Source organism: Trachemys scripta, chromosome 1 (assembly GCF_013100865.1).
Source record: "Trachemys scripta elegans isolate TJP31775 chromosome 1, CAS_Tse_1.0, whole genome shotgun sequence".
NCBI classification, from domain to species: domain Eukaryota; kingdom Metazoa; phylum Chordata; order Testudines; family Emydidae; genus Trachemys; species Trachemys scripta.
Genome location: NC_048298.1, coordinates 107,937,617 through 107,963,682, shown reverse-complemented (window position 1 = coordinate 107,963,682; position 26,066 = coordinate 107,937,617). Strand labels below are relative to the sequence as shown.

The 26,066-nt window shown below is 44.7% G+C and overlaps 1 protein-coding gene across 3 annotated transcripts in view; it reads right to left on the bottom strand.

Moving 5' to 3' along the window:
- Positions 1-26,066, bottom strand: part of ADIPOR2 (adiponectin receptor 2) — a 73,595-nt gene that overhangs the window by 32,195 nt on the left and 15,334 nt on the right. The window contains exons 1-2 of one of the 3 annotated variants that reach the window (XM_034780925.1): positions 17,480-17,723; positions 4,921-5,143 (exon numbers count right to left, since the gene is read on the bottom strand). In XM_034780925.1, coding sequence (XP_034636816.1) covers positions 4,921-5,070 — 150 coding nt within the window. In that variant the 5' untranslated portion in view covers positions 5,071-5,143; positions 17,480-17,723. Of the gene's footprint in view, positions 1-4,920; positions 5,144-9,165; positions 9,381-17,479; positions 17,724-26,066 lie in introns of those variants that run through there. The other 2 variants (XM_034780918.1, XM_034780911.1) reach the window with 2 other exon arrangements.

Genomic DNA, 26,066 nt, shown 5'->3' with positions numbered 1-26,066 from the left:
GTTTCAGGAATTTGTCCTCTGAGAGATAAGCCCTCGCCATTCAGGTGTCAAGTAGTGCTCTTATGAAAAGGATATTTTACGATGGGACCAACAGGCTTATAAAATGGCTTGGTAAAGTACTATACTTGGCTAGTGTGCATGGGTAACTCTTATCTCTACTTGATGGAGTTGTTTGGCAGTGTCCACGCACCACACTTTTGATAGTCAAAGACTGTTCTCAAGCTCAAGTGAGAAGAATCTGTGCTTTTGGAGTGGGCAAGCCACAGTTCTCTCTAAAGTCAAAATGAAGCTTCACTGAGCTATTGTGTACAGTAAACTGACAATTAAGTTCTAGATGACAAATATTTTACTGTATTCAATGACAAAAAACTACATTAACAGAGTTAGTTTCTTGGTGGTATCTTATCCCCTCGCAGAATGGTGAGTTCAGCAACCAGGTAATGAATTCTGCCCTCCCATCGGGTTAAGTCTGGGTTGGACAGAGATCTCCCTTAAATAGGTGAAGAAGATCCAAGAACCACTGTTGCCTTCCTACTGTGAGGGCAACCAAAACTATTCTGGCTCCTCTTGTTTTATTCTTTATCACTCCCTGAATGAGAGGGAAGGGTGGAAAAGGAAGAGAAGACTTTCTACAGTCTAGGACAGGGGTGGGCAAACTAAGGCCCGCAGGCTGTTTATAGCCAGCCTGTGAGCTCTAGCCGGGGTGCCGGGTCAGGGGCTGCACCACACTGCTCTCTGAAGCCGCGGCATGGCTCCGCTCCAAGGGTCGGGAGCTGCTCCATGCGTAGGAGCCAGAGAAGGGACATGGCACTGCTTACAGGAGCTGCTTGAGGTAAGCGCCACTCGGAGCCTGCACCCATTAACCTCTCCCCATGCCCCAACCCCCTCCTCCAACCCTGATCCCCCTCCCGCTCTCCAAACCCCTCGATGCCAACATGGAGCATCCTCCTACACCCCAAACTTCATCCCTAGCCCCACCCCAGAACCCTCACCCCCAACCAGAGCTCTCACCCCCTCCTACACCCCAACCCCAATTTTGTGAGCATTTGTGGCCCACCATACAATTTCTATTCCCCGATGTGGCCCTCAGGCCAAAAAGTTTGCCCACCCCTGGTCTAGGAAAAGGCATTTTATATGGAGAGACTGTTTTGTCCTGTTCTTGAGCAGAACTTGTGCAATTATGTCTGGTCAGAAATAAATCTGTGTTCTGGTATCCTCTCAACCCTCCAGGTTGAAGATCTCATCTATCACCTATTTCTTTAATAGGTTCAGTTTCATTATCATGGTCCTCAGTTGATCTGCCAGGCTGCTGTCCTTACATGCTAGATATAGAGGAACAAGGATAAATGTTGTATTGGATAACACCCAATCCCACAGCACAACTGCAGCTTTGCAAGTGGGAAGCGCAAACCTCTCCCTTCTTCCTGATGTAATCCATCACTGTCATATTGTTCAACAACTTGTACTACACCTTGTTCTTGCCCTGTGATATTTATATAGGTTTTTTTCCCCCCTTGAGAATTAGAGTGACTTAATTTGTTGAAATGCACTCCCCCTCCACATCGGAGGTGCCCAAAGTGATTGCTTCTGGTGGAGGGTTGAAAGGTACCCCTCAGAATGCTGAGACAGCCATGTCAAGCATAGAAGTATCTTTCTTCAGATGGTCAGCTATGCAAACGTGCGGTCTGTATTTGGTTTGTAATTAAATGCCAGACAATGCTGCCGACTCTTCATCCTGAGCAGAGTATAATGTGAATGAAGCCATGAGGCCTGTGAGACCTAGAATGAATTTCTAAGTGGGATTTTGACGAAGCACTGCTATGGCAGAGCCAAGCTTCAGAAATCTTCCTGGAAGAAAGAACTGCTCCTTTAAAAGGGAATCCTTTGTATATGTAGCAATAGAGATTTCTTGATTATCTTAAGTACTAACTTCAAAAAGGCACATGTGTCAACTATGTCCTTGGAAAGGGCTTCTGACAAGATTTAAATAAGGATTAATATACATACCCTGGTGTCTTAATGAGTGGCAACTGCCAATTGGTACTTTCTAAATACCCAGAAGGCAGCAAATAAACAAGAGATAGGAATTTGTACCGAAGTGATCTTGCCCAACCAGAAAAAAGATATTTGTGGTGCCTGGTCTGAAAGATATGGAAGTACACTTCTTTCAGATACAGGTTTCTGAATAGGGATGGAAGGAGGGGTGGTGGAAGGGAATCAAACTGAGTGGCATAGCTACCTTTTATTGTCTCCAGAATTCATTTGTCTGACATTATGGAATGTAATTTGACCCTGCTAACAGGAGAGAAACATGGAAACTAAGTAAATGGGTCCCTTCACTTTGGCTCTAAATTCAGAGGCAGACACTAACAGTTCGAACTAACTGTACCTCATTCTTGGACCCTGATCCGGGGGCAGAAATTGGAACTTTTTGTACAGCACTCTTCATCTTCTATCCCTGAAGTACTAGAAGCTAACAATGGACTTTTTCCTTAGGTACAGACCCCTTAGATGCATCAGATATGGGAAGTTTTGTGGCCAGAGCTCCCTGCAACAATAAGACTTGCATCCTGTTCTGGCTCCTTGCAAGCGCTTGGGGTAAGAATACTGCAGATACAGCACCTTGTAATGGGCACCGAATGTTAGGAAGACTACCAGACAAGAGGCTCATTTAGTGAAGTCAGGTATTTTAGCTTTTGAATCTGCCATGAATCCAGTAGTTGGAACCAAAATCTGAACTAACTATACAAAGCTAAAAATAAGATTTAGAAAAAACCAAATAGGAACCAACACACACTAAAACTAACATTAAGAACAATACTAGCTAAGGCACAGATTTCTATAGAGACATGGATCTGATAGATTATGGAGAGGTTCACCTCTGTCTGCTGCTGCAGTTGAATGGAATTAACAGGCAGATGGTGCCTTTTACACACTCTCCCCCTCAGAACATTCCAAGAATGCAACAGGGAGGGGTAAGAAGGGCACCTGAGTCCTCTAATAGGCTATACTATGAGAAGGTTCCACCATCTGAGCTGTATCAGAAGGCACATCCCATGAGTGGGAATATACAGAGGACCCTTGAAGAAAGCACATATAAAGAAAGCCATAGGTTTGTGCAGTACCTCATTAAAAAGAGAAGAATTGATAAGTGCTGCTGAGCCAAGAGAAGAAGCACAAGCGCATTCATTATATAAAGCTAAATAGTTAGATGTTTTTCCCACTGTAAAGAATGGTGGGTATTATATGATTTTATTCTAACTACCACCACCAACTCCTTAAGATCTTTTGGCAAGTCACTTACTTTACAGTGATTCAGTTTCCCCACCTGTAAGTTAGCCACTATTTTTTTGGAACATGGGGTAGCAGCATTGCTCAGGTTTGGCCCAGCTGCCTGCTGGGGACACAGGAGCTGCCACTGCCCACACCCGAGGTGAGTGGGGGTCAGGCTAGCTCTCAACCCCCAGGCCCAACCCGGCAGGACAGGAATTGCCATTGCTGGGTAAGTGTGGGGCAAGTTCACTCACAAGCCCCAATACTCCATCCTTTCCTCCTGGGCTGGTATTAGGGTTGTAGTGCCTGGATGAAGGGTGCTGCTACAGACAGACAGTCTGTGCCTCCTCGGTGAGGAAAAGAGGCCAATGCTGGTCTGCTATCATTTTCAAGAGGTAAAGCTGAATTTCATTTGTTGGATTGTGGGTTTTTTTTTAAATCAACAATTATGGAACAGTCACATTAAACCCATGACTTTTCTAAATTTACTGTGACTGCACCATGATTTTTGATGAAAATGCTGTGACAAATCTGAAGCCCTAATAATTAAACACTAAAAATCAGTCTACATGCCACCATTAATCACTACAACATTAACACTAGACATTGGCTGATAATGTGAAGGTAAGTCCACACACACACACACACACACACACACACACACACCCCTTTCATTTGCGTAAAGACAAACAGATGTATATAGGACCACCTACACAATGGCAGGCAGGCAGAATATTAATTTTATTATATTATAGAGCCAAAGTCCTAGAAGTTCTCATGAGATACGCAAAATACTTTAAGTACATAATTGCTAAAAAAAATTCTGTATCATGAGGACAGACTTTGCTTATTTGCAATCCTTTAGAAGAACAATGAACACTGGCTGTTTTTCACTCTTGTTGCAGGGATATTTTAAGCTGAATTCAATAAGCCTCTTCAGTTAACTCTGTACTAACAGCCAATTTGTAGCCTAGCAGCAGACTAAATTATGCTTCTGTACACACCCATCTCAAACCACAGCATTTCTGTTTACAGACATTATCAGCAAGGCACAGTGCCACTGACAGGCTGATTTTTCTACACTATCCAAGTGGTCCCCATCTTCCAAGGACAATGGAGTAGCATGAGTCCTCGCAGTCATACAGCTGTTAAAGCACAGAAAGGAGCTGCAGTTCTATTTCTTCCTGGACATTACAGAATCTTTAGCTTATGATGAAGAAACTCATCCAATATGAACCAATTTAGTTGACATTGAGCATATAGCTTAATCCCACGTATCTGATGAGCAGGAAGTTTGCATATATGTTTGTTCTTAGAGCATATTGCCTGTGTTTCCCACTCACACCCCCTTTCCCATGTATACCACACATTTCAGATACGTTTCTACTTGGTTTTTAAAAAGTCTGTACTCCTATAATGATTATAGGCTCTTAGGGACAGATTTTTAAAGGTATTTAGGCACCTAGTGGGATTTTCAAAAGCACCTAGGTGCCTAAATCTCATCATTTCAATCCCATTTATAAGGGGCCTAAATATCTTATAAAATCTGGCCCTTAATTCATACATTCCAAAACAATTATGCAGCACGTAAGAGTCAAGTCTCATTTATCCAGAGTCATTCGCAGAGTTTCAAGGTACCCAACTTACCTTTTGCAGGTCCAAGGATAAAGCTGGCTCCTCATCAGAGTGGTCATCATCATAGTTTGACTGTCCTGCACTGTCGGGCATGTGTCCTTTCCTGAGCCGTAGGACTGGCTCTGGAATAACAGTGTTATCGAGATCCGTTGGTTCGTTCATGAGACACTGGGGGCCTTCTCAGAGAGATTCTGCTCCCTCTTGTGGGATGGGTTTTGAAGACAATGCGTTGTCCCTGAAAAGCAAACAGTTTACATAGCTGAAGTCTGAAAGATTCTAGGAAGTTGGTTAGGTATATGAGACACAGTTACCTGCAGGGAGATTTATCGAATTGGTGCCCATGCTCTTACAGGACTATCTGCAGCACCTCTTATTAGATGAGACTTCCATTTGTACTCATATGACCAGTAATTCTTAACCATTTCCCTTGCTCTGGTGTCCTTTAAAGGTGACAGAAAGAATGTTCCCTTCCAGAGCACTAGCTAATATGTTCCCCAATAGGACAGTCAATTCACAACATAAAGCTAGAAGTGTTTAATAAATATTTGCTTTTTGAAACAAATACCCAACATGGATACTATGGAAGTTCTTTCTAGCTAACTCTGTACTTTTAGACAGACAACTAAACCACCATAAAAGATACTATAAATCTTTGTATTCCTTGGCACATGGCAGGCTGCATTACAAGACAGAGTTCCAGTCTTGTTTATATTAGACTTCTTGGGAAATCTCCCTTTCTTACATCAGTAGTAGTAGTAGTAGTAGTAGTAATTATCTCCCCACTAGGGTTTAGGCAGCCATTGGTGTTTTTACCACCACGCCCTATAGATCCGTTAGACAAAAACAATGGTAGGAGTGCCTGCTGTCATGTCATAGCCAGAGACGTTGCTCCGTTCTGGTCCCCAAGAGTCATTTTCTATCCCCTCAAGATTGTTAAGAACCATTCCTGAAGTGAATTTACACTCATGTGCTGCTGCAAATAAATTTTGGGAAACTCGCATTCAAGATATTAAGTAGCAGGAAATTCCTTGATTCAAATGAACTGACTCCTAGCCTTCCCTCATTCTGGGAGCATTATCTGTTAGTAGTTGCTCATCTTCTACAACACCAACTTTGTGCTAGACACTTCAAGATCTAATGCAACAGGAAGGAGCATAATCAGTGATTGGTCAGTTAGGAATGCTAGAAGACATTCCCATTTAAATAATTCTGAGATCCATGAGTTGAGAGAGAGAGATCGATCTTTTTAGGCAAAACAATCTATTGAAGGTATAGATCTACTACTAACCACTACAGTAGCATCTAAACACTTAACACACACAGTTAGAAATCACAAGCAGATATAGGGCCAGTCCACACTACCTCGGTAAATCGATCTAATTTACACAAACTTCAGTTACGTGAGTAACGTAACTGAAGTCAACGTAGTTAGATCCACTTCACTACTTCAATTGCAGTGCCAATCTACCAGTAAGTGTAGACATGACCATAGTAAGAATCAATTGAAGAAATAGAAGTTGTCCAATAAAAGACACCCACCTTGTGTCGCTAATATCCTGGGACCAACACTGCTACAATACTGCATTCTGCATTAGCAGAACACTCTTAAGCTACACACAAAAACAACTATATTAAAAGAACCTTAAGGTTGCAAAGACACAGGTGTGCTAGGAAATGACAGAATCAAAAGATTGCCTGAACAAGCTAGGAAAATGGGGTCTAGATTAAATTACCATAAGGTGAGTGCACAACTGGTTGAAAAAACTGTATTCAAAAAGAGTATTTATCAATGGTGGTTTGCTGTCAAACTACAAGGACACATCAAGTGAGGTCTTTCACAGGTCTGTCATGGGTCCGGTACTACTCAAAGTTTGCATTAAGACAGGGGTGGGCAAACTTTTTGGCCCGACGGCCACATCTGGGAATAGAAATTGTATGGCGGGCCATGAATGCTCACAAAATTGGGGTTAGGGTGTGGGAGGGGGTGAGGGCTCTGGTTGGGGGTGCAGACTCCAAAGTGGGGCTCGGATGAGGAGTTTGGGGTATAGAGGGTGCTCTAGGCTGGGAATGAGGGGTTCAGAGGGCAGGAGGGTGATCAGGGCTGGGGCAGGGGGTTGGGGCATGGGGAGAGGCTCAGGGGTGCAGGCTCCAGGCGGCGCTTACCTCAAGCAGCTCCCAGAAGCAGTGGCATGTCCCTGCTCCTGCGCAGAGGCACGGCCAGACAGCGCCGTACGCTGCCCCGTCTGCAGGCACCACCCCTGCAACTCCCATTGGAGCGTGCAGGAGCCAGAGGGGGGCCATGCCACGGCTTCCAGGAGTTGCGTGGAGCGGCCCCCGACCCTGCTCCCCAGCAGGAGCTCAAGGGCCAGCTTAAAAACAGCTGGTGGGCCAGATTCGGCCCACGGGCCGTAGTTTGCCCTCCCCTGCATTAAGGGCTTGAAGGATGTAAGAGAGTACACTTATAAAATTTGCAGTTGACACCAAACTGAAAAGGGTTGCAAGCACTTTGGAGGACTGGATTAGAATTCAAAATTACCTTGACAAATTGGAAAACTGATCTGAAATCAGCAAGATGCAAGTCAGTTAAAAACAAGGCAAAGAACTACACTTAGGAAGGGAAAAAACAAAATGCACTACTACAAAATGGGGAATTATTGGCAAGGCAATACACAGCTGAAATGGAGCTGGGCTTATGGGCGATTACAAACTGAATGAGTCAACAGAGTGACGCTGCCACAAAAAAGTCAAGTTTCACTCTGGGATGTCACGTGTAAGAAATTGGAGGTAACTGTTCTGTTCTACTCAGCACTAGTGAGGCCTCAGCTGGAGTACTGTGTCCAGTTTTGGGCACCATGCTTTACAAAGAATTTGAACAAACTGGAGAGTCCAAAGGACAGAAACAAAAATTGAGAGGTTTAGAAAATATGATGCCTGAGGAAAGGTTGAAAGAACTGGGGATGTTTAGTGTAAAGAAGTGAAGACTGAAGGAACATAAGTCTTCAGGTATGTACAAAGCTGGAAATTATTAATCACTGTTCTCTTCATATGTTCACCAAGGGTAGGATAAGTAGTAAACAGCTTTAGTTTGCAGCAAGGTAAATTTAGGTTAGATATTTGGGGGGAAAAAAGTTTCTAAATACAAGGATAGCAGCACTGGAACAGGTTTCGTAGGGAGACTATAGAATCCCCATATTTGGAGATTTAAGAGCAAGTTAGACAAACGCCTGTCAGGGATGGTCTACATATACTTAATCCTGCCTGAGCACAGGGGGATGGACTAGATGACCCTCTTGAGGTCCTTTTCAACTCTACATTTCTATGATTCTATGTCCACAATAAAGTTTCAAAAGATTAGTTATAAGAGGTTCCCATACTCATCTGTGTAGAGTTGGTTATATGGTGCTTACTACCCTTTTGTACGTAAGAAACAGAACAGAGAAAGGAAGAGCAAAAACAGACTGATTAGATTAAAAACAGACTAAAATCTATTGTAATAGAGACAGCTAAAAATTCACTTTCCTAATAGGACTTTTCCATATGAGCAATTACTAGTTGCCACATGAATATTTGATCACAAATGGGAAAGAAAGTGGGCTACAGTCATGAATAGGAAGGACAAATGAGTTTTATTAAGCTGTGGCCCACACTATGAATAGTTGAGAACCCCTAGATCAGGGGTGGGGAACCTTTTTTCTACCAGGGCCATTGACCCACAGGAGGAAAAAAAAAAAAAAAAAATAATAATAATAATAATAAGTCGCGGGCCACACAAAAATAAAAAGCAAGGGTCTGATCCAAAGGCTATGCCATTGACCACCCTGGTCTTTGGATCAGATGCAGTGATGCGGTTCTTGCCATAAGTCAGCCCTACCATCCCCCAGTGCTGTCATATGGCTCTTCTCTGAATTCCCCCAGGTTGTCAGTATATTTCTGGGGGGCCCAGAGCCAAGTGTAGGATCCCCAGGAGGGTGGAGGGACCCTCCTCCCCAGAACAGGACCAAGAGGGGCTGTTCTCTCCCTGCTCTGGGGTGGGTGGGCAGGCAATGGCAGGGGGAAGGGGGGACAGAAGGAATTGAGGCCACCTCCCCATGATCCCCTCCAGCCAGCCTTGCGGGGGGTGATGGACCCAGTAGCCCCAGCCTATTGGGGGGCCCTGGGCACACACCCAGCTTCAAGAAGAGACACCGTTCTCCAGCAGCAACTGCTCCTGTCCCACCGCCCCACACCAGGCCTGGCTCCCCAAGGGGGAAGACCTACCTTTTTTGAATATTCCTCTGCTGCCACTGGGCCATCTGCTCACTTGCCCTACTCCCAGTGGGGCGTGCCTAGGAGCCCCAGCCATTTGGGGGCCCCCCGCCATGCCCCCTCATCTGCCCCAACCCCCTGCACGGTGCTCCAGCTGGGGAACGGGTCTTGCCCCGACCCTGCTCCCCAACTGGAGCAAGGCGAGCCCCAACTCTGCTCCCCAGCTGGAGCACCGGGCAGGGAGAGCAGGGTGAGCCCCTGACCCCGCTCTGCGGGCTGGATGAAATTAAGCAACAGGCTGGATCTGGCCTGTAGGACATAGGTTCACCAACCCCTGCCCTACAGAAATATATTTAAGTAACTGAAAAGTAAACATGATAAGTAGCATCTGTTTAGTGGGTCATAGTTAAAAAACACTGCCCTTCCACCCCTTTTATAACATTAAAATGCACATGCTCACTGCCAAGTCTGACACACTCAGAAAGTGGGGAGATAGTAAGTTTCTCATTAAAACACATAGAAACATCTTCCAAAAACAAGTGTCTTAATGTTAGCAACAGGAGAGAACATGGCTGTGAACAGACTGTAGAACTCAAGTTTAGAGCCTCCGCAATTTTTTGCTGCATTCCTCACTGAGATTCCATTTAAAGAAAAAGGTTTGTAGTTGCCATGATAACAACCACTGAGAGATAAACCCTTCTTAGTGACTTATTCAGATACCATGGTGATAGCCACAGTACAAGAACCTAGACAGATAAACTAATGAGCTCCTGCTACAGTTAACCCAGCTTCAGAAAACTGTCTACAGTCAAAGAGCAACAAAGATGTGACCTCCAAAGATTAATTGGACCTTTTAAAACCCTGTCTAGACTAATATTTAGCCAAGTTTATTACACAGTTAAATGACATGCCAGGCTCTACTTATGGCCTATAAAGATACAACATGGTTAATACTCCAGTAGAACTATGGTAAGCTAACAACATGTCACCTTTGGCAGTAGTTTTACCTGATACACAGTTGCCTTCCTGTAACCAGGACACAATCATGTAGCATATTTCGTACCCATTAAGCAGTTTAACCAGCCTTGTAAATTTGTGGATATAAGTATTCTGCCTAGTGTGGATGCATGTATTCAGACAAAGGTGTTTATAATCAATATAGTTTATTCCCATATACTGGCACTAATAAGCAGGCACTGGTCTCGGGCCCCCTCTATGAGCAGATACCAGTCTATTGCAACTGGATCCAACTGCTGAATCCTACTTACTGCTAAGCCCCACTAGTGACTAATCACAGTTCCTAGCTCTGGGGGTCTCAGGCACACTCCCAGATGCAGACACTGGCATCCTTCTTTGGCTGTGGGGTCCCACAATCTGGCCACGTCAAGCCGGGAACCAGTGCCTGAGCCCCAGTTGCTTAGACACATTCGCCCCCAGAGTCCACCTGGCAGTGGGAGCTCTAGATTTCTAGTTAACCAATTGAGGAACAATGAAGGAGTAGCAGTAAACAAGTAACATAGGCTTAAGCTTGCTCTACACTTAAAACTTAGGCTGACATAGCTATGGTGTGTAAGTCTGTGCTGTGTCCCCGCCCTGGGAGAGGGGGCACTGCCTGTGCTGTGGGTTCCCCCCCCGGGGGGGGAGGGGAGAAGAGAGCATAGAGCTGTGGCCCCTGGAACTAAGTGATAGGTCAATCACCTGCACTGCCCTGCTCCTCTGCCATCTGTGGCTATCGTGCTGCCTCTACCCCGCCATGGAGCCAATCACTGGCCTTGCTTCTCAAGTGCCTCCTGCTGTGCTGTGCAGGTGAGAGCCTGGCCCAGGGCAGATCTGGGTGGGGGTGGATGTTGGATTGTCTCCCTGCCCATTGTGTGCTCAGGTAGGCAGAGCACACCCCTAGCCCATCCCATGTCCTGTGGAGACACCCAGAACCAGCCTCGTGTGTCGAGGGGTGGGGGGAGAGTCAGCTCAGGACAAACCTTTGGAGCTGCTCAGGCAGGAGAGGAGGCAGCTGCTGTTCTGGACACCTCCCTGCTGTCAGGATGTCACCCCACAGCTTCCCCCCCACCACCTTGGTAGAAGTTTGCAGCAGGAGGGAAGATGCTGCCCCTTCCCCCTGCCGGTGGCTCTGGCCTCTTTGTGGGCTCACTGGGCCTGATCTGTGCTGCAAGTAAGTGGCTCATGCGGGGACCCAGGCACTCATATGTTGCCTTGAGTGCCCTCCCCCCAACCCTGTATGTGTTCGTCTTCCAGACCCCAGCAAACCCCTCACTCCTGCCACCCAGCCCAGAGCAGAGGCTGGCTTCTTGCCCTCCGTGTTTGTATCCTTGCCCAGGGTACTGTCCCCTCCATGCACCTTGGCAGTGCATTCCCAGCCTATAGATAGATAATTTATTGGACTACTAGGCCAAAACTAGCCCAGACTGGGCTACTTTTTAAGTGACTTTGGGCTATTAATGCAGTAGAAATCTGGCAGCCACTTTTGCTTATTTCAGCCTTACCACCGCTTTGCTGATATAGGAATACCAATATACTATATCAAGTAATTTACTGGCCCCATTCTTGCAAAGTCACACCTGGTATGTTACCCATGGCCTGGTTATAATTTTTGGTACTGGTAGAACTATTTCAGTTTGAGTTGAGGGAAAGGATAGTTATACTTCCAATTGAGATAGTTACACTGGTACAACCCTCTTAGTGTGGATACACAGTCATATCACTAAAAAGGTACCTTATGCCTAAACAGCTTATGTGACAAGTCTGGGTCAAACTGTGAACTCCATATTTTGAGACTGTTTTCTGATTGTAACTTTTGTTCTGCGTTGTAATCTCCATGTTGGGTTAAAATATCCAGGTGGTGTTGAAAACCAGTTTAATCTTGACAGGGTCAGTCTGTTCTAGATATTGTATGCTAATGCTAAATTCTGCTGGTATAAACTGCACCCACACAGTAGCCTTTTGCTGGTACAGGTATGTTGGTCACAAATCACATCCTTGATCAACACAGCTATGCCAAAAAGAGTCCTAGTGTAGACCTGGGCCTGCTTGCTAAATGGCTGTGTTATGCGGGAAAAGAGATGCTGGGTACTGCTAAAAGATGTTTGATCTTCCCAAAATGTTCCTACCCAGCATCTCTTTTCCCGCATAACACAGCCAATTAGCAAGCAGGCCAGGTCTACCCTAGGACTCTTTCTGGCATAGCTGTGTTGATCAGGGATGTGATTTGTGACCAACATACCTGTACCAGCAAAAGGCTACTGTGTGGGTGCAGCTTATACCAGCAGAATTTAGCACGAGCATACAAATCCACACTAAAGCCAAGAGCGTGGAAGTTGAGCAATTAAGGAAGTGATTTTCATTCTGCTTAAATTTGTTTTGTTAACATTTAACGTCAATTACTAACTTTTGTAGCTAAAGTCTGAGCTCTTGCACTTTACATAAAGGGGCAAGATTGTTGAATCTTTACATCTAACCCTCCCAACTAGATGTCCTCCAGCAAAACCAGACTCTATATTCTTAATACTTAAAAGTAAAACCAAACAGGAAAAAAGCTTTTAAAAAATCTTCAGTATTCTTTATACATTATAAAGGAAAAAAGGTACAAGACCAATTGTTAAATTCTTTGGAGGTCACTTTTAACAATCTGGAACAAATAAAAACATGTCTATCTCCCACCCACTCCTCAGCCCCCACATAAAGAGGCACATCTACAAAATAAAGAGCTCTGCCTCCAGTAAATGGTCAGTGTGTCCAAACAGCTGCTTTTGTAACCTGCAAATGGTCAGTGGACACTGCAGGCTGAGCAATTCACACCAGGCTGCCCAGGCAGACAATCAAGCACATTCAGAAGCATTCAGACCCAAAGAAAGGGGAAAACCATGGACCTGTGTACACTAAAACTGCATCTAGCTGAGGGAGCCCAACTATATTGTTACCCCACTCCCACCCCTTGACAGGTGGGCAAATTATATGGCAAACTAGATCTTCAGAGTTTTGTTGGCATCTCATGTCCAAAGTTAGTCAGTTTCAGAAAGCCTAAATTAATGTCCTGTTTACAGTACAAATTGGAGGATTGCTGTAACAGTTTTACTTTGCTGTACACTGGACCCAAGAGACTAAAGTTTTGTCACAGAAGTTAGAAATGGGAAATAGACATTCCAATTTCCAGCCCCCTCTGTCTCACCAATGTGCCTCAACCCAGGCCTACGGGGACTTACTCTAGAGCAAGAGGAAAGTTCAGACCCCACCTTTGACTCCCTTTTGATAGTTGAGATAACTAGTTGTGATGCTCTCCTCTGGAAACCGAGAACTGTAAGCCACTGTTACTCCTCTGCCTGAACAAGAGAGTGAGCTTTGCTAGAGATTACTGACTGTCAGCTCCCTGCCACACCAGTCTGTCCAGTTCACCAGAAAATGCCAAGATTCCACCAGTATTAAACGTGGCCTGCTGGCAACCAGTGAACCCCAGTTCCCAAGTTCCCCAGAGACATCTCACTGGATACTCTCAGAAATTATTGAATTTGATGGCTCCAAAGAGACCGAGCACACACCAGCCTTTTAGATTAGCAGAAGACTCGCCCTTTACTTCAACACAACAGCACTAACAGTTTACAGTAAAATTAAGAATAAGTTTACTAAAAAAGAACAGAGATTGAAGGGACACCAGGCAGAATAAGAGAAAGAGAAGGTTACAAAAAACAAATATGACACACTTTCTTGTGCCTAAAAGTGAATTCTAATAAGCTAGATCTTTGACTAAAAACAATTTTTCACTAATTGCAAGCTATCAACAGCTCCTGTCCTTCAAGCCAAAAGGATCCCCGATTCAAAGGGTGCTGTTAGTTATCCATCACTTAGATAAATAGAGAGGTGAGAAACAACAGGCCTCAACCCTATTGTCCCTCTGCAAATTTGTGTACAGAGTCAATCCCTTTCCTGTCTCTAAAAGCAGAGTTTCAAAAAGTTCAACGAATAGAAGATTGTTGGGGCGGAATACATCTGAACAAGGAGAAGAAGTCTGGAGATAAATGTGAGAAGGGAGGGATATATGCTTGTTTTGTTAAAATATTATATGTTTACTGTTGAAGAAAAAAATCCAGAATACTTAACGTTGTTGTTTTAGTTAAATAAAACAATTTAAATGTCTGTCTGGTGATGTTTTCCTCCTAATACATCATGGCAAGAAAATCCTCCAAATATTAATGATTAACCTGTTGAATTGGAGATAGATCACCTCCCAATGACTTCATAAATATCTGCTTCAATTACCTTTAGTAAATGAAATAACCAAACAATCATTCATTTTCTGATATAGCTGTAAAACTAATCTGAAAAGTTTTCAAAATCACTTAAAAAATGTATAGCGTGTACCTTCTAAAATGAAACCTACATCTCTGAGTTGTGAAGAATATGTATTAAAAGTGCATTCTTGTTGGTTGTTATAAACTTATGTAGAAAACCATGATTAAATCACTAGTCAGGAAGACTCGATCTAAATGAGGATTTAAATCAAATCCACCCTGAAATGAACCTCAGAAGAGCTCTCAGAAGAGGGGCATCCCTGAACCAAAACAGCCTGTAAATGTACAGGAACAGAATGGCCCAATTTGTTATCCATTACAGAGGAGAAACTCTGCCAGCGGGGTTCTCATGAAAGGTGGATCCCAGCTTTCTGAACTGAACATGTGGGTGAGAAATATGTTATTAGACAGGAAGGTAACTTGTTAATAAGTACAGGCTAAAGATAGTATTTTATTTTATTTTTCTTTTACCTGTAGCCTTATGTTTCTAAACCCTTGTATTTGCTTTTATTTGAATCTCTATTTCTATCTTTAGCTCTGTTAAATAAACTTCAAACTGGTTTTACTACAGACCTGTCTAAATGCTTTATGCTAAGGAGAGTGTTGAACTGAGGTGGAACCAGGGTGCACTGCTTCCATGCAGGCAGAGGATTTGTGTACATTATATGTGTCCATAAGATAAAGGACTGGTGACTCGGTGTAGGGTATTCACCCATGAAAGCTTATGCTCCAATACGTCTGTTAGTCTATAAGGTGCCACAGGACTCTTTGTTGCTTTTTAAAGTGGGGTGTATAAATAGTTAGCCTACAGAGGGAAAGAGAAGGGCTCATGAAACCCGGAGCAAAGAACCAGGGTTGCCAGCAGATGGTGGCTGGGGAGTATATACAGGTCTCCCACCTCCCCCCCACCCAAACTACTGTAAGTAGGTGGAAGCGATTCACTCTGGACACCTGAGGTAACTAAAATTGTCACAGTGCAAACCTGCTCCCTGATTCATTAAAGCTTATCAGTCATTTCCTCACTGGAAGACAGTGTGTCTGGATACCATCAGATTAGGCCTGAATAAAGACTGGGAGTGGTTGGGTCATTACAAAACCTAAACTTAATTTCCCCAATACTAATTTCTCCCTACTGTTACTCACACCTTCTTGTCAATTGTCTGCAATGGGCCACTCTGTTACCACTTCAAAAGAGATTTATCCTCCTTTGGTATCCTGCTGTTAATTGATTTCTCGTTAGGATGACCTCATACTTGGTAAAGCAACCCCCATCCTTTCATGTATTTATACCCGCTCCTGTATTTTTCACTTCATGCATCTGATGAAGTGGGTTCTAGCCCACGAAAGCTTATACCCAAATAAATGTGTTAGTCTCTAAGGTGCCACAAGGACTCCTCATTGTTTTCACACAGCTACATTCACTCTGGTCTACAACTCTGCCACTGGACAGAAAGATCCTAAAGGCTCGGCCACTTCAGTCAAAACCAAGGTGACAGCAATGTTGTGGAAACAGATTTGCTCTACACAGAACTGTACACTCTACAGTGAGTAGACACGCAAACCATCTTAAAAATACCTTATACCAAGTTTGTTGAATTACCAAATGAAGGCACTCAAACCAATTTAAGAGCGTCCCCACACAGGGGTTGCAACAAAGTAAATCAATTTAGAAGATTTAGTCAAATGGGTGCAGTTTCTGTATAGTTTCAGTTAAAGTGGCTATTCTTCCACTTGCACACTAGCGTTCTTCAGAGAAGAATATAATCCATCTCAGGAAGATCTGATTTCCCAACCTAACTTGAGTTGGGAAATTGACAGTTTAGAGGCAATGCCAGTTGACCTTTTTTAAACCTCCTCTCTGCTCTGCCCCAGTCTTCAGAAGCAATACTGGTTGCAGGGACAGCAATGCATTTTACCAGAACAAACCTAATTATGAGAGCTAGGACCACTGTGGTACTGTTAAGTGGTTCCCAAGCAAAACATTAAATTTATCCTTTATAACTTGAAGCTTCCACTGTCCTGCCACAGAGGGAGCGTGCGTGCGTGTGTGCGTGCGTGTGTACAGATGGGAAAACAAGAACTTACTTGTTCTGTTATATAAGGAGTTATGCTAACAAGCAGCAGGAAAGTAATTAGTTCCAGCACTTCATGCATTTATCAGTCTACCTCCAAACCTTCTGTCAGTCACAATCATGCTGTCTACTTAAAATCTAAACAATGCACAACCTATTAGTTAATTTTTATTTTTTAAGATGTTCTGATGAGGTGTCTGAGCAATTCACAAAGATAAAGAAGTCTTATAAGGGGCAAAATCTACAATCACCAATTAAGTCATCCAAACAAGTCAACCAACCTACCTTACTCACTGCTCAAAGTGCTCAACAAACTCAAGAAGGAAGAAAACAGCCCCACCCTTGCCTAAACAGATACCACAGATGAATACTGGCTTAGCTTAGGTTCAGGAAAGCGCAGTTCAGTGTTGAGAGAGCTCAGCGAAGAAGGCCCTGCTTGTAGTCCTCTAGATTTTTCCATAGGATAATCAAATTCCAGCTCCTACCCATCTCAAGCACAGCAATGGAAGATAAAGCAGAATGTGCCTCAATGCAGATATGCACAATATTTAAAGCGTTATGTTAAGTCAGTGCTAGATAAACATGATACACAATCCATCCCTTTTATTCCACCATCTCCCATCCAGTAAGGGCTTTGGGAAAGGGGGTATAACTCCTTGCATCCATCCACTCAACAAAATTTCTGTTCCAGTACAGTTAGAAGTATCTAACTTTATTACTACTGTATGTGAGATCACAGTTCTGGCAGTAGGAAGTCTTTAATAGATCAGATGTAGAACTGTGTGATACTATCTACACTAACCGTACGTATTAGAACAAACATCTCTAATCGTACCTAATAGCCATAAGATTCTGAAAAGCATTTCTAGTTCAAGAAAGTGGCAATATACTGCACCAACTCTGGAGCAGTCCACAGCAGGAGGAGCAAAAATAGGAGATTTGAATATTTGTTACCTCTAGAAGAGAGTTCTGGCTGCCACAGCCCCCCGGTCTTCAAAGTTGGTATGTCTTGATTCCCTACTCAAACTTCTAATACAATAACAGTTCAGCAATGGCATCTAAATATAGAAGGAACGCCTGTGGTATTTTATTGCACACTATCCGTTTGTGGTTTTTAATCGCACGATAAAAAAGTTGAGAGATCACACAGGAGAAAGACAGCTTCCTCAAGTATGTGAGGAAACCGAATAAACTGAAATGAAGCAACGCAAAAAAAAAAAAAGTCACGTCATCTCTAATCTGTTCAAAGTGCAAGGGGTAGGAGTTTGGGTTTGTCTACTAGACAAAGGCCAAGGGCGTGGAACACGGAATGAACAAAGAAAAGAGAATTGATTGGATAAGGTGCTGAAAAGTCATTTTCCCTACATTTTAAATACTCAGTAGCTAGGCCCCTGTATACAGATTTTTTTGACTGGTATAACTATTTGTCAGGGCAGGTGTTTTTGGTTGTTTTTAAAATCAACATGGTTATACCAGCACAACCCACAGTATAAACAGTTATATTAGTACAGGGGTAGTCAACAGGTGGACTGTGGGCCAAATCCAGACCACCACTTTTGAGTGGACCGCAAAGGTCAAATGGACTGAAGCCGAGCCAGGGCTCAAACTGCGCCCACTCTCCAGCGCAGGGCCCCTCCCAAGCACAGCCCCCCGCCCCCAGCAGGGGTTCAGGAGATTGGGCTGGGCTGCAGGGCGCAGTATGTCCCTGGGCAGCTGCTTGTGCAGCCACAGCTCCACCAGCTCCGTTCTCTGTCAGCTGGCAGCAACGTAGAGATGGGGCGAGTGGGCCATGTGGGCAAACAAGTAGGCGCTGGCATCCAGGCTCAGTTAGCGAAGCAGCAAGAGCCACTCCAGGCAGGGTGGGCAGGAGGCTGGCAGGCAATAGGGGGCAGCTAAGCCACCCAGCCCACCAGGTAAGCAGAGCTGTCAAACACCTCTCAACAGACCCGCCTGCCCCACCACAGGACCTCAAAGACCAGTCGGGAGAGGTGACAGAGCCTGGCTCCCCACCCTAGGGACAGGGAGAGGCCTGCAGGGAGGTACTGACTGACGGGTTGGAGCTGCATCCTGGACCTGCACCAGCTATCCTGCCACCATGACAGGGAGCGGCCTGGGAACCACGGCCAAAGTGAGCTGCAGGGGCAGCGCCTGCGGACGGAGCAGTGCACCGAGCTGCCTGGCCGGCGCTGCATCTCCACATAGGAGCAGGGAGGGCGGACATGCCACTGCTTCTGGTAGCTGTTTGAGGTAAGCACCGCTCAGAGCCTGCATCCCTGACCTCCTCCCATGCCCCAACCCCCTGCCCCAGCTCTGATCCCGCTCTCCGAACCCCTCGGTCCCAGCCCGGAGCACCCTCCTGCATCCCAAACCTCTCATCCCCAGCCCTACCCCCAGAGCCTGCACCCCCAGCCGGAGCCCTCACCCACCCACCCCGCAACCTAAACCCCCATTTCATGAGCATTCATGGCCTGCCATACAATTTCCATACCCAAATGTGGGCAGTGGCGGATTAATAATTTTGCCGCCCCCAGGCCGGGAAATAATTGCAGCCTGGCCCCGCCCTGACTCCGCCCCTTTCCCACCCCCATTCCAACCCCCTCCCCAAAGTCCCCGCCCCAACTCCGCCCCCTCCCTTCCCCTATTGGATCCCTTCCCGAAATCCCCACCCCCAGCCCCACCTCTTCCTCCAGCGTGCGGCTTCCCGCTCCTCCCCCCTCCCTCCCTGACTTGCGAAACAGCTGTTCGCGGCTCAAACGCTGGGAGGGGAGAGAAACAGGACGCGGCGGCGCGCTTGCAGAGGAGGCAGAGGTGAGTTGGAGCAGGGGAGGCGGGGCGCGGAGGGGAGCTTTCGCCCCTGCAAATTTGCCGCCCTAGGCCTAGGCCTTGTCCTTGTCGGCCTAGGCAATAATACGGCGCTGAATGTGGCCCTGAAGGCCACAAAGTTTGCCCACCCCTATGGTAACGCATCTCTGGGTGCTCTGAAGGGGATGATGCTCAATGGGCATCTGGCTTCAATCAAGGATTCCTGCACAGTTTCAGATCACAACTGTTTAAAACTGTCTCTGGATTATTGCCCATCTTGTCCACAAACACGTGCCTAATCATTACATGAGCAGCTGTTCTGCTGCCTCTCCACGTGTGCTGCTGTAACACTGTCCACTATCTTAGGATACCTATTCAGAGCTCAAGTAAGAAGTCTTTCCTCCTCTTTGAGAGGAGGACTGGGAAATTACATGGACAGCGTGGTACTTCTGGGAAATCGCCTGGTGTCCCTGAGGTATCCTAAAAGGCTTCTTAAAATCTTATGCATAAACTATTGCTTCTGGGAGTTGTGCAGAAACTGCAGGACAGGTAGCTAGATGATACTCTGAAGTGGCATTAATGTGGGGTGCACAACAAAACATCAGTGATCCTTAACTTGAAACAAGGCAAGCTTGGACATACTACACATTGGTGCTTAAAGTGGTATTATTCCACCAGTTTAATCCTTTAATGTGGTCACCTGCTCATGTTTTATCGAAAATAGCATACTTCTGGTTTGTTCCTTTCTTGTACTTCCTTCTATTTTAATAGAACTCAGCATGTTGATACACCAGATTTATTTTCTTGTTTAATTTATACAACTAATATTTCTTCCATTTTGAATACTAATTTCTCTGCTTATTCTAGTGTTCTTGAGAAAACTAGACTTTTATCATGTGGGAAATAACTAATTCTAAGAATTCTTCTATCTTCCTAGCTACCACACCTCAGATGTGGATTAACTATATTGATGGAAAAATCCTTTGTCTGTAGGAAGAGCGCAGAGCATGGCAAGCCCCTGACCCCACTCCCCAGCGGGAGCTCAAGGGCTGCATTAAAGGTTTGATGGGTTGGACGCTGCCCGCGGGCCGTAGTTTGCCCACCCCGCATTACCAGGATGCGGGCTATAGATCATGGGAGGTTCATGAACATTTACATAAGGTGGCCAGGCAAAGTGCATGATATCAGAATTCAAGAACTCTGAACTTCAAGAGTAGGCAAAGAAGAACTATATTTCTACCTAACATGGACAACTTGTGTCCACACTGACATCACAGACCCACCAATGCCATGGTTCACACAAATTTTTCATGACTATACAACGTAGGGAGAGAGCTCAGCTGTATGATTGATAAGAAGCTGCAGGACAGTGATGAGGTATGCGATTCTGGGAGAATGCAAGCAAAATGGAGATATGTTGTTGACCCTCAACACTGTCAATGACTAATGCTGCAAATTATATTTGTTTGCTAAATTTTGCATAACATGGATTAGACCAAAGGCAAAGTCTTCAATGAAGACTGAAAATACCCAAGCAGTTGTAGCTAAGGGAATTGGATATGGAGCAACAGTGTGACTCAAGCACAGATAATAGTTTTGTTTATGTATTAAAACATACTTTAATTATGAAATAATTGTGAAACCATTGATTTGTACTTGCTCAGTTTTGTTTTTAGATGGGGGTTATTTGCTGGATGGTTTTGGAATGGATGTGTGTTGTAATAGTGAGGAAGATTATATGTAACTGGAATTGCTGGTTACCACTCGAGTTAAGGTTGAGTCAGAAGTTTTCAGTTCAACATGAGTTTTAAACGAGTCTCAATAAAATGGCAAGAGACACAATGTCAGTTTTCTGGTTTGATACAGAAATATAAAAGTTCAGCAAAGCTACAAAAAAAAGTTCCAAAATGAGTTCCCCCAACTATTTTCAGACATTCTTTGACAGGAAACTAAAGCACTCTTAGATATATTCTGTGCCAATTAATAAAACAGTAGCTATACATTAGGTCCTGTTTCTTTGTGTCATGATTTTTCACTTTTTTGCCATAAAGAAGTGTGACAAGCCGAACCACTGAGTGCAACAGTGATGCTGGAACAGCTGCTCAAGATAAAAACTCAATCTGGAGGTATATGCAAGTGAGAAGACTTCCCCATCAAATAACTCTGTAGCCTAATTTCCCTGAACTTGGAAAGAGATTGATTTCAAACTTTACCTTTAATAACTAGATTATAATCCCATGTACCTCACTATTATTATTGACCAAGGCCATGAACTCCAGTCTGTTTTTAATAATAGACCATGGGGAAAAAACAAGGACACAATTATCTGTAAATTATAGCATGACATACAGGTATCTCATGTTCCAGTCACTGTCATCATCTCCTCCACACACGTGACTTTGTAGACCTAACCACTGCAGTACATCAAACCCATCTCAAAAAAACTTTAGTGACAGCTAAAGTTGAATCAGGATGCACTCCACCATCTCAAAACCCGAGATGGAAAGACTTTTCTGCACTCTGTGCCACTTTTACATTGCACAGAGCAGTGTTTTGCCGTCTTTTTGATACCAGAGGCCAGCTTGCTGCCTTCCTAAACTGTGTCAGGGAGATCTCAGAGACCAGCACCAATCCACAGATTGGTCATCGGGGGGGGGGGGGAGGGGGGGAGAAGAGGACACAAAACAAAAAACCCACTAGCCTAGAGCACTCCCATACTTCATAAGGCTTTCACTGCAACCTCCAACAGATACCAAAGAGCAATATGCACACCAACTTCAAACTTGCACTCTAGCACAGAAGTTTACTCATAAGCTCAATACTGTTAAGGCAAAAACAACTTCCTAAATATATGCAATGTGTGACAGATTTGAGGAATACGAGTTATGCATTGCTTTGTGTGATCTATTGGAGGTTGAAGTGAAGGGTTCTAGAGCAGGGGTTCTCAACCTCTCTCTCTCTGAGGCCCCCCTTGACATGATATAAAAACTCCAGGGCGCAGCAGGGGGGCGCCTCGGGCCAGGGGCCTTGAGCATAGACGTAGTTTGACTTCTATCTGAGGGGGACAGGGGCCAGTGGGGCTCAAGCCACCTCCGCATGGTAGGGTCCAGGGAGAGAGTGTCACCTCCGACTCACCTCAGCAGGCCACCCAGCCTGTCTGGGTTGGGGCGGGGGGGGGAGGGTGCACCAAAAATTATAAAACTCAAAAGGTGGGGGGCTTAGCTCAAAAAGTTTGAAAACATCTTAGGGTGCAGAGAGGGGGTAGCTAGGGGCTGTGTGCAGGCAGGGGAGTAGCTCAGGGTGCAGGGAGAGGGGTATAAGGGCTGTGTGCTGGGAGGACTACCCTGAGGTCCCTGTTCCCGGAGGGGTCTGCCAGCCATGGAGCCAGGTCTCCCCACCCAGGGGAATCTTATCAGCTGCCTCTGCAGGAGCAAATGGGGCTGAGAGCTGAGAAGCAGCTTCAACTAGGGGCACCAGCAGGAGAGGAGGGAACACTGCTGCTGCCTGCTCCATAGCACCAGCCAGAGCAGCAGCCGCCCGTCTTCCTGCTTCCGACCTGTCCAGGGGGTGCGGAGAGGTAATGGGGTGGGGAACTGTAGAGCCACCCCCAGGACTGCCTGCTCTTGCATTGCAGTTTGAGGGGTGGGGGGGTGGAGGCGGGAAATGCCCTCCATGTCCCCAACTCTGCCCATGGGCTCAGGGCTCCTGCCCCACAGGGAGCACCAGGGCTCAGGGATTCAGGCCCATGCCTTCCAGCTTCAGTCCCGCGCCTCCCAGCTTCAGCCCAGTGGGGGACACTGGGGGGAGGGGTGAAGGTGGCACCGCAGATTGGGGCTTCAGGCCTTCGCCGGGCACCAGGGCTTCAGCCCCGTGCCTCCCAACTTCAGCTCCACGGGGGACACAGGGAATCAGGACTTCAACCCTGGGGCCCCGTGGCCCCCTTGAAAGGGCTCATGGACCCCCCCATTGAGAACTACTGTTCTAGAGTATTATCAGCAATGTTGTGAGCAATGTGAAAGCAATAAAGAATGCAAGAGATGACTTTTCCTTTAACTTATGTCCATGTGTTTCAGGTTTTGAATTGAGGGGGTTTGCCCTTATGCAACCTTAACTGTCACTAACTGAAGTTTGTGTGGGTTTATATAAGGGACTACAGTATCATTGGAGTTGCGAAGTATACAGAGCACTTATTAACACACACACACACACACACACACACACACACGCTTACTGGCCAACTTGAGACCACCTTTTATGTATATCCTCACCTCAGCCCAAGAGAGGGGAGTAAAAAGATGAACTTTTGAAACAGAGCAGAAGAGGACTATATGTACAAATATCTCAGAATAGAAAAGGAGAGTTGGAACAGATGTGACAAGAGATCACTAAAAACACAAATAATAATGTAGTAGTTTGAGAAGTACCAGCCACATCCCTATCTAAAGTTCATACAATAGGTTTCTCACCCCAGCAGTCTGTTGGCAACTGAAGATGGAAAGCCTTGGTACTCTCAGTATTCCAAAAATTCAGCGGGACTTGTTATCACTATACTGAAGGGAGAACGAAACCTTTAAGCTAAGTTGTCTGTCCTTCACGCTACTCACCAAAATAGCCTTTGACTTTGCCTATATTTCAAGCAAAGAACTCAACTGACTGCCCAGCTGATTTCATTCTTTTCTCAGGAAAAACAAGTAGAATGCACTTCCTGTGACTTTCCTTAGCAATCTGTATATGCAGTCAGTATAACATTCTGACACATACCCATTAAATGTCACATCCCTTAAAAAAGTATGACCTCCAATTCAAGATTAAGTAATCCACATACCATATAATTCTCTCCTTTTTCATTATGTTTGCTGACTCACTAATTTGAGAGTGCCAGTAACTCATAGTCACAGTAACAATACAGTCATTAGGCAACATTCTACTGAAAGACAAATTATACAAATGGGTGTTAGTCATCCCCAAGATGTCACCATTATTGCTAGACCACAGACAGTCTCTCAAGTTATACATCTGTAACAGATGTTTACCTACTACCAAGAGCTACTTGTCTCCTAGAAGGGACAATATAAAGTTGGTCTATCCTATATGATCACCTCATTTTGGTTTCCCCTCCCCCACCCATTGCCAAGGGCACATAGATGGAAGTTGTTCAAGTATTCCACTTATCTGAATAGATGACATTTTAGTATGTTTACCGATATGTGCTGAATGCCCTCCCAAAAGGCAACATTATGTGCTATTTATAGTACATTTAAAACTTCAGATGGGAATGTGTTGATAAAACTTAGTGTGGCTGTTGGGACATTGATTGCATATTGGTAAAGGTACTGGAATTTGGGATTTTAACTTCTGTAGGTCTTCAAGAGATTATGTGAACAGAATATTCATGAGTCTAACTGCTAGATAAATGCTAAGGTATTTACATAAAGAACTACTGAAGCAGAGAGAATAAGTCATGGAGTTTGTAATCATGTTTTGTTTGTTGCAACAACTTTATTCTGATGTGTGACAGGAGATTCATTTGGACTGTCTACGTTTGATACAACTACATTAAAGAATCAGCTGAAAGGGATGATATCAGATAGCATGAGAAGTTACCTTCATCCACAGACAGTGGGTTGTACAGTCACTGAATCATAGAAATGTAGAGCTGAAAGGGGCCTCAAGAAATCATCAAGTCCAGTCCCGAGCTAAGGCAGAACTAAGCAAACGGTCCTAGGCCACTCTGACAGGTGTCTGTCCAACCTGTTCTTAAATACCTCCAATGATACTGATTCCACAACCTCCCTTGGAAGCCTATTCCTATACTTAACCTGTTCTTTTCCTATTTTGGCTTGTGCTCCTTCCCCTTATTAAATGTTAAATTATGTTAAGTATCTGGTCACAACTAACTTTAGTGAAGACTGAAGCAAAATAGGGATTAAACACCTCAGCCTTCTTAATGTCATCAATTAGCAGCTCTCCTTCCACATTAAGTAGAAGGCCCACACTTTCCTTCATTGTATGTATATAAAGAACCTCTTATTGCCTTGTGTCCCTTGCTAGGTGTAACTCATTTTGTGCCTTAGCCTTTTTGATTTTGTCCCTACACGCTTGTGCTATTCTTTCATACATCTCCTTAGCAATTTGTCCGTGTTTCCACTTTTTGTAGGATTCCCTTTTGATTTTCAGGTAATTAAAGAGCTCCTGATAGGAAGAAGCCAATATGGCGCTTTCCTTCGCACTGGGATAGTTTGCAAGAGTGCCTTTATACGGTCTCCTTCAGAAACAGTCAGCTCTCCTGAACTCCTTTAGCCCTTAGAAGTTCTTCCCATGGGACCCCTACCTTCCTGTTCTCAGTTTGTTAAAGTCTGCTTTTTTGAAGCATCCCTGCAACAACTCCAAGACCCTGATTTCCAGTCAAAAAGATCAGAAGTGGACCCAGGTTACCCACACGATCAGTAAGGTCTGTACTATCAACCCTTAATCTCAGAGGATGTACTTTGGATTTATGCTAAAAGTGATGCACAAGATTGGTGCATCATCTCTGTTCCCCTGACATTGAGCCTTTCGTGCCATCCTTCCAAAGTAGTTACTGCACAATGAATACAGTAGAGTATTGACATACCTGATTATTCAACACCAGTTGAGCAAACGTTAACAACAGATAGTCTATATCAGAGATGGATAAAATGATAGGTAGAGTTTGCCCTTACAACAGAGTGAAGGAAGTACCATAGCTCTGGCATATCAG